A 9,130-nucleotide genomic window follows, 5' to 3' on the forward strand; every position below is an offset into this window, starting at 1 on the left:
AGAAGGAAATGGCGCAAACACTGCCAAAATGCAGACGTGTTAATTTCGAATAAGTTGATACCTTTCGAATGTTCTTACAACTAAGGCAGCCATAGCGAAATAGGTATTTATAATTATAATGGTATTTATAAATATAGACTTCGTCCGTGTGGATTTTTGAAAATTATGCAGTTGCAGTGTAAAGAGACTGTACCTATCCAAAGAAAGAAGCTAATAGCGCTCAATCTTTTACTTAATCTCATCTCTCTCATGATAGAGCCAAAAATCTCAGTGGGTCATTTTGAGTCACCCAACCGATCAAAAACATGCGAAATTCTATTCGAAAATGTTTTCAAAAAAACATTCGAAATTCTATTCGAAAATGTTTTCAAAAATACATTCGAAGTTCAATTAAAAAAAACATAGTTTCCTATGGTCTACCTTCCTACCTACCTTTTAGTGGGTTGGTACCTACTTTCGAACGTAACGGTCATATTCGTTGCAGCCTCCGATGCAATTGACTCATGCTGCTAGCGTTATTTGGTTTCCATAATTGAAAAACACTGCGACGACGCGACGTTTCTTTCTTCTTGCGCCTCTTGCAATTTGTTAACCGACTTCCAAAAAAGGAGGAGGTTCTCAATTCGTCGGAATCTTTTGTTTCTCATAGTATGCGATCAGAAATGGACCAAATTGCCATTTCTACGTTATGGTCACTAACAATCTTTTTGATACACGAAACTTCTCAATAATAAAATTAAGTATAAGTAAATTCATTGTTCCGAGTAAAGGTATATTGAACTTGATAATACTTACCTGCATGCACAGCGTACTTACTTTCTCTAAATAAGTTTTATATAGGTGAGCAAATAAAAACTCACATGTTTGTAAATAAATAATTTACTTTAACTAAACCTGTTTTATCCTATTAAATAACTTATTTACTTACCATCCTATTAAGTACATGCATAAAATGTAAAATATCGTTTTCACTTAATTATAGATACCTATTATGAACTTATTAGGTATTATTTATTTAATTAATTATCACCACTATATCGTACAAAAACAATTTCATCAAAAGGAGTACAATAGTACCTACTTTGAATAAATGATTTTGACTTTGACTTTACTTATTTTGTTAACCTCCGCAATCGACTAAGTACATTTTCATTCATGTGAGTTTTTCTGTAATCTATAATTCACTCGCCTTTACTAACCCCCTGTTTTGACTTTCCATATATCTTTCTGGAAAAAATCTTCTAAAACGCCATCCAAAACTTCTTCGGGTCGAATTCATATTGGTTGTTGGACTAGATGGTACTGATTCACCAGCTCGGGAGAAAGTAGACGTATCCTCTTGATTCAAAGATATGCGTGTGAAGGATAAATTAGTGGGGCTGGATAAGAGCTGTGCTGAAGACTTGATGTCCTCTTCGAACTCTTTCAACTGGCAAGCGCTGCAAAGTGGTGTTTCGACTTGCTCTACCGAGTCCAGGTTCTCAACGTCGATGGTGTATGCTTCGTGTTTCTTCGACCAGCTGAAATTTAGAACGTCGCGGTTTATTACTTTTATTCATGCACAATAAATTACTAGGTAAATAATTAGGTGTGACCAGAACGCCAGCAAAAACGGAGACAGGCGATAGTACTGCTGATAAGCTAATAATAACGCGAAAAAAACCTGTATTTTTTAAAAGATCACAACCTATTGTAAATAAAACATCTGACTAACGCTAGAGGTCAACGAACGCTACGTAAATAAGCTATTCAGGGTCAATGCCGCGTCGTAGATAGGGCATTGACCCGAGTTTTGCACGCTATATATTGCAGGTTTGAAAAATACTAAATCACTAAAACTACAAAATAAGACAAGTGGTTATTTATTTGCATTGGATTGTGTTTAGATAGTAAGTACGATTTTTCACGACGTACAAACCAACGAACAAAAACACTTTCGCATTTATATGTGTAGTGAATGTGGTTCCTATACATCTTTCATTCCAACATCAACAAAAATTAACAATTAAAAAATAAAAAGTACTGTAGATAATATAATATTTATTTTGTGTAACGGTTTCTAACTTTGTTTCTTACTTTTTTTAAACGTTTTATTTGAAGAAAAAGGGTGTTTTAATGAAATAAAGGTGCCCATTAAAAATATTAAAATATATATTATAAGAGTACTAACTGTAATACGTTTTTGAATCTATATCCCCAAATGATTTCCTTGGAGAGGTAGGACGTCCTGCTTTGGGTCACTGTTCCCATGTTTTTTGATGAGCCGGTTAGACAAACCACTATCTCAAATCTAAAATAAATAATAATAAAATCATAAGTATAGATTATAAATTTATAACACCCCCAACAAGTGAAGGTTATAGTAATAACTAGAAAAGAACTGATAACTTTCAAACGGCTGAACTGATTTTCTCGGATTATAGCTAAGAACACTCTCGATCAAGCCACCTTTCAAACAAAAAAAAAACTAAATTAAAATGGTTTCATTAGTTTAAGAGCTACGATGCCACAGAGACAGAGCTTCTGGCTTCGCGCTTTACAAAAACACTGTACCTACTAAATGGTAGGACAGTACGTGGAGACTAGGTAAACGCGTCCCATCTTAGACCACATCATCACTTTCCATCAGGTGTGATTGTGGTCAAGCGCTTGCCTATAGTGAATAAAAAAAAAAGACGTATTTGAAATAATAATAAATATGGATTACCTAAAGTCCATCATATCTTGTGCTGATAGATCATAAAGAGGACTTTTATGATTTATTACATGCACTACAGTAATGGGCCAAAGCAAAAATGCACGCCCTTCCTTTAGTTCCAGTTGATGAATGTAGTTCTGCACTTTTTCTCCTTCTAGTGTTCTGAAAAAGAGGATGAAAAATTAGTTAAAGCTGATTAATTAATTTCTTTTATGGACTTCGAATATTATCATTCACGGAAAAGATTTTAAATATGCAGACAAGAATCCATAAATTCCAATATTACAAAACGCGATAGAATGTTTGTTTGTCCTTCTTTATTCAAGAAGCAAGGTATTGAAGTGAATTTTTGTAAGCTGAGCCGTTTCTTTTTTTTCATTCTTAGTTCTATGGTTTTTTGAATGGCTATAGTTAAGAGCCGGAGAGAGAAATATGCTAAAGATGAATTTTGTAGGTGATGTTTTACTAAGACGAGTAGTTTAAACTATCGTGAGTGATTTCCATTATAAGTATAGATTGTTACGGCTATGCTCACGTATTTAGGCGATACGTATGACTATGCTCGAAAGTTTCGAATGCGTGCGGCTCGCACTCCTATGAAAAAGGACCCCGATGGGTTTGAAACTAGTCGGGCTTACATCGACTAAATACGTGAGTATAGCCGTAACAATCTATACTTGTAAGACAAGTTGTGTAAAGGTAATGCTGTAATTTTAAATAACAAAGTAATTATTGTCTAACCTGATTGGCTTCAGCATGTATGCAGTGATAGTGCTTCCAATTAAATGGACATTCAATAAGTCCCATACTCTGAATTGAAGACATAGTTCACCATCTCGGAGACAGACCTATAACAATATTTTCATAGAATTTTGAGCTTAATAACAAGTAAAATTAATCAGGAAGAAGCATTAAAAAAACGATTTACTCAGCTAGGATTACACAAACTAAAAAAGATAATAGAAACGATAGATATCTGACAGAGATTTTCAAAAAGAAAAGAAAATAATTAAGTCTCGGTTCCTAAACCCTCCTACATCCTTATAATAGTCATCAGTCATTTTGATTTGCTGAATAAATAGGTCGCGACCTGAGTTAATGAAACTAGAGGGCCTTGAAGGGGCGCCTATAGCGCTGATTTTCAGGCATGGCCCCAGGGTGATGTCATAGGCATAGCTTCTTATTTCAACGACATAATTATATATTATTAGGTACCTCCTGATACCGTCACAGACAACCAGCATGATTTTTCGCAAGTAGCAACACCACCCGATCAAACCGGAATAAATATGGCAGCTGTCATGTGATTTTGGGTCTGCCGGATAGCGAGTGGTGAGATCGTTTTGATGATCGGTGCAATTTGCAGTAAGCCTTGTTGTTTTAATTTGATTATTCTAAAATCTAATGTTTTATTGTGAAGTAAAATCATAAGAAGATAAATCTCTGTTTCTTGGTTCCATATTTCCGTTTTCTTAATCTTTTTTAAAAAACTTAACCTAACTATTTGTAAATAAATCATGTATTTTGGCTAAATATGGAATGGCTATATGGTAAATTTGGCTAAATATATGGTAGGTAAGTAAGATATTCTCCACTCACAGTGGCTTTCTTACTGAAACCAATGGTCGCACCTTGCCTGTTGGGTCGCACCATCTTTGTGAACAGCAAGCCAGCTAGACCACCTGACAATGCCGTTCCTGCTATTATCTGTAATAGAGAGAATCATTTATCCAGAAAACTTTTTCATGAATGGCGAAAATGCAGATGCATAAACATTGGTAGACCATACCTCAAACACCATAACAATTATCGCTTCAGGACATTCTTCGTTAGGATATCTTACTCCATAACCAATTGTCATCTGAAAATAAAAGTATTAAAATTAAGTAGTATCCCCCTACATACAAACTCTACCACATGATGATACACTACCTTAGCTATAGACGATATTATTTATCTAATCCTATTGATCTGATAATGATGAGCGTTGTGGTAGGATTCTCGGCAGGGTTTAAAAATTTATTATTTCTAAATTGTCTCTCGTCTAGTCTGGTGTAGTGAGAGGCTTCCGCCGTGGCTAGTCACCAATTTATCAGCTAAAACTTGCTGCCAAGCGATTTAGGTTCCGTTACGATGCGTGTAGAAAATATAGAAGGGGTATTTGGTTTAATAAAACTGCCCAATCAAATACGCCATCCAGGAATAGCATGCGTCCATTTTAAACTGCATCATCACTTACCAGCAGGCGACATCGCAATAAGGGGCTAACTTGTAATGGAAAAAATACTGAAACTAGGTTAGATATTGCGTATCATACCTGCGTCTCTACTGCCATCATAAGCAGACCAGCAAACGAGGAAGTGCCCGTGACACAGTGATCCTTCCCGTCACCGATGTCATCCTTGTAGGAGGAGGTCACTGCATACCAGATCCCCGCAAAGAGGAACCAGAATAAAAAGTAAGAACAGACCATCATCAATATTATGAACCGCCATTTACTGTTTATCTGGAAACCAAAATAAAAACAGTTCTTACAGATAAATATGTAGTAAAAAATAAAACACAGGACTGCTTTGCCATAATATTGAACTAAAAAAAAAAATTAGTGTCACCCGGGATGCTGTACGGATTCTAAAGGTAGCTTATCTATGCAAATCTGTACCGGCATTTAGAAGTTAATATGGTGGAATAAAGAAACACATATTTAGGTACGTATGTAGTATGTACATTAACCATGAAAACTTTACACTCTTTTTTGGGCAATCGTTTAAAAAGTAAACCTTTAGTTGAAAAACTACCTACTTGATAATCCTGTTTTAGAAACGTCATTAGTACTAATATCTACTGTTGATCATTAGCATAACCGTGGGCGTATCATACGGGCGGCTTTATTTAGAAAATTACTGGAAACAGAAGTATAATTCATTTTTGCTTCTGCGGGAGTGTAATAAACATTAAAATGTCATTGACTATTTCATTGCTAATAAGGTAAGTAAGTAATCAATCATAGTTATTGAAGAACATAATGTTTGATTGATAATATTCCTTATAAACAACCCTTTCCTTTCCTCATCATCATCATCATCATCATCAGCCTGTGGATGGCCACAGTTGGACATAGCCTTCCCTATAGAGCGCCACTACACTCGGTCCCCAGCGTTCCTTATCCAGCCACTTCCCGCCAGCCGCTTTATATCGTCGGTCCATCGCGCTGGAGGGCGCCCCCTACTAAGCTTTAACCTGGAACGACGATGACTGAAAGCGTTTGAAATAACGGTGTACAGACGTAAGGTGTTCTAAGAATTTCTTGGACAGAATTGCATTTTGTTACAGAAAATGGGGGGAAAGGGGTACTAGGAAAAAGAAATTATAGGATGCTTTAAGCACGTGAAACTGTAATACTAGGAAATTATATGAACTGCTTCTATTTATCATGTAAGAAAAAGTGGCAATCAAGAAGAGGCCATAAAGATATCGTGGTTAAAAAACTTGCGCTAGTGCAGTGATTCGGAACGAGTACGAGATCTCTATTTAAAGCAGCGATCTTGTTAGTTGTTATCTCCCAATTATTGTCAATCTTTGGGAGGAGACGGAACGTTAAGAAGAAGATGGTGCATCGAGTAGCGTTGAAATCTTCAATCTTTTAAAATATTTCGGTCCAACCCTGAACGGTCAATAGCCGCAAAAGCACTATGTTTAAGTTTCAATTGACAAAAATTGGGGAAAATATTTTGTGTAGAAAACCTATAAAATAAACCGAAAATATAACGGTAATTACTGACCACAGTATTAACAATGTCTCTCATGTATTTCATGGATTTGGCTGGTATATTGCTCCTTACAGGAACATTTTCTTCGCCGCTTTTGTAAACCACTCTTCTAGATCGAATGGGACGACCAGGCTGACGTCTGTAATCGAATAAGTAATATGTATGTAATTACAACTCTTAATCACGTCAATTAAAAAAACTTTTCTTATTTATTATTTCTTACGAGTTCAATAGTAAGTGTTATTGCCATTTTGTAACCTCAAGGCGAGTTCAAACCCAAACTTAAAGCTATCCGTAGGATGGTTGCATGTTGTGTTGTGCCAGCAAGTTGCCAGTATAAAAAAAAAAAATTAACCAAACAGTTCGTCTTGCTATGACACAAATATTTAAGTTTCAAAATATTTAAACTGGATTATCTCCAAATATTTATTTAAAAGATTACGGTTAGTGAATTTCTAGAAAATGTGTCATATATATTTGGATCCTATCTTATCAAAATTGATGATAAACATCCAAGTACTCAAGTAGTTATTTCGTTTGCAAAGATTGAAAATATGTTAAGATTTCGTATTGATTTTATTCACTGGATTTGGATTCTTATCTGTCGAACAAAAGAAAAATAAGTAACATGCGTAGTTTCGGTAGAGTGAACTAGTTTTGGATTGACAATGTAATGAAAATCTATATAATGTAGCTACGTTTTAGAAAACTGTGTTTTCACGAAACAATAGGGAAGCCGTTTATTATTTAAATTCCAAGAGAAGTAATACTTGCTCATCGACATACAAATAAACATTTCCCGAAATCGTAAATGTATCTACGGGTACATCCACTAGGTAGTCAATATAAGGAACACAACAATATTAAGACATCCTCTTTCAGTTTTCCAAAGGCAATTCTACCTAATTTACGAGAATTTTTGGCCAACTTATCAACTGAGTCAAACGAACTTTAAGGTTCAAATGTATGGAGCGCACTTTGACTTTGCTTAGACTTCAGTTAAGAGGGGCCTCTCCGTCACTCGCTCCATACAAACGGAGTTCCAATTTCATTTAAATATTAAGCAACCAAAGTCCATGAAATTTTGCAGATACATTCTAGAAACTAATATCTATGCCTGTGGTTTTCCAGATTTCTGTTAAAATATTCGGTTTCAAAGTTACGCGATCTTAAAAATTCACATACAAATCTTTGAGCCACTGTAATTTTAAAACTACATATTGTTAGAAAAATCTAAAACACCACAGGCACAGATATTAGTTTCTAGAATATGTCTGCAAAATTTCATGGACTTTGGTTGCTTAATATTCAAATGAAATTGGAACTACGATTGTATGGAGTAAGTGACGGAGAGAGCCCTGTTAAAACGATATAGATTAAATGCCAGCGGTATAACGCTGTCTCAACAGTGTCTGGAGTCTGAGCAAAGTCAAAGTGCGGTCTATAGATCTCAACCTAAATGAGGCAGATGAACGGTTTCATTGCGTGTTTAATCATGTCTTACCTAGTTCTCTTACTTTTTTTACGCCTTTTAGTGTACTGTGAAGTATAATCATATACGGTCGGCATTGTATCAGTGTCATTTTCAATACTTTCAGCCATTTCAATAGTATCGTAAATGTCAGTAGAATTAACAGAACCAACCACAGGTTGTGTGGATGCATCTGATATATTTCTTTTTTCAGAGCTTTTGGGAGACTCTGTTTCAATATCAATTGTCATTACGAGGCCCTCATCTCTATTCTCATCTTCACTCGAGTATTGCGAGCCGTATTCTTTGTCATGTTTCGTCGCGTCACTATTTTCAGTATCTACATTTGTTACAATGAAAGGAAATGCAATTTCTTTACCTTCGACGTAAGTTTGCGAAATTCTATATTTTTTTAAATCTTCGTTGGTGTAAACTTCAGTGTTTGTCATAGTTGGTATTTCTATTGACGATCTTCCCGATAAATTGCCGATTGCAGCGGAGTAGCTAAATGATCTTTCAAAAGCGCGCCCCTTACTTTCTCTCCTTTCGTATTGGACGTTATCCATTTTTACGCTATTTTTCACACAACACCACTGTGTTAGAATTCTTTTGTTTACTTAATTATTTCATTTTCAAAGTGTAACTAACCCATGTGATTGCAAATTGTTATCAGATATACCTGAGGACTTTATCAAAGAATAGTTTCATTTATTTGATTTGTTGATATTTTAATTGGCGATGCAACCTAAATATTTATCACTACTTTCACTTTTATATTATATTGTTTTATGGTTTCTAATTATTTTGCGATACCTGGCTCAAAAATTAAAATTTAAGTATATATTTTCAAAGAGTCGTGTTACAACTAAGTGAAGTTATCTACGTTCCGTCAAGATAACACCTTTATCCAATAAGATAACGAATATTTTGTTGATAAAGCGATGTTTGGATCAATACCCATGGCCTAGAATCTAAGTTTACACAGACTTCACAAATAACCACATTTCTTATTGGTTTAGTATGAATTTTGCAAACCTCACTGTGCATCGATGTAATATTACTTCATCGATTGTGTTGATACAGTTTATGTAATACTTGATGTAATACATTAGCATTACAAAAAAAAGCCTAAGTTGAAAGGCAGTTCATCTCATACTTTTATGAGAATCTAATAGATAGGATCCCATGATC

At 35.0% G+C, this 9,130-nt stretch overlaps 1 protein-coding gene across 1 annotated transcript; it reads right to left on the bottom strand.

Annotated features, from left to right (window-relative positions):
* Positions 1 to 1,090: 1,090 nt before the first annotated feature.
* Positions 1,091 to 8,935, bottom strand: LOC123865697 (ATP-sensitive inward rectifier potassium channel 1-like). The gene is made up of 9 exons (XM_045906905.1): positions 7,973 to 8,935; positions 6,481 to 6,607; positions 5,016 to 5,204; positions 4,488 to 4,559; positions 4,298 to 4,405; positions 3,440 to 3,546; positions 2,708 to 2,860; positions 2,171 to 2,290; positions 1,091 to 1,520 (listed from the first exon to the last, which is right to left on the bottom strand). Exons 1-9 carry the CDS (start codon positions 8,503 to 8,505, stop codon positions 1,175 to 1,177), a joined length of 1,755 nt encoding a protein of 584 aa, XP_045762861.1. The 5' UTR covers positions 8,506 to 8,935; the 3' UTR covers positions 1,091 to 1,174.
* Between the last annotated feature and the right edge of the window lie 195 nt (positions 8,936 to 9,130).

Source organism: Maniola jurtina, chromosome 5 (genome assembly GCF_905333055.1).
Source record: "Maniola jurtina chromosome 5, ilManJurt1.1, whole genome shotgun sequence".
NCBI classification, from domain to species: Eukaryota; Metazoa; Arthropoda; class Insecta; order Lepidoptera; family Nymphalidae; genus Maniola; species Maniola jurtina.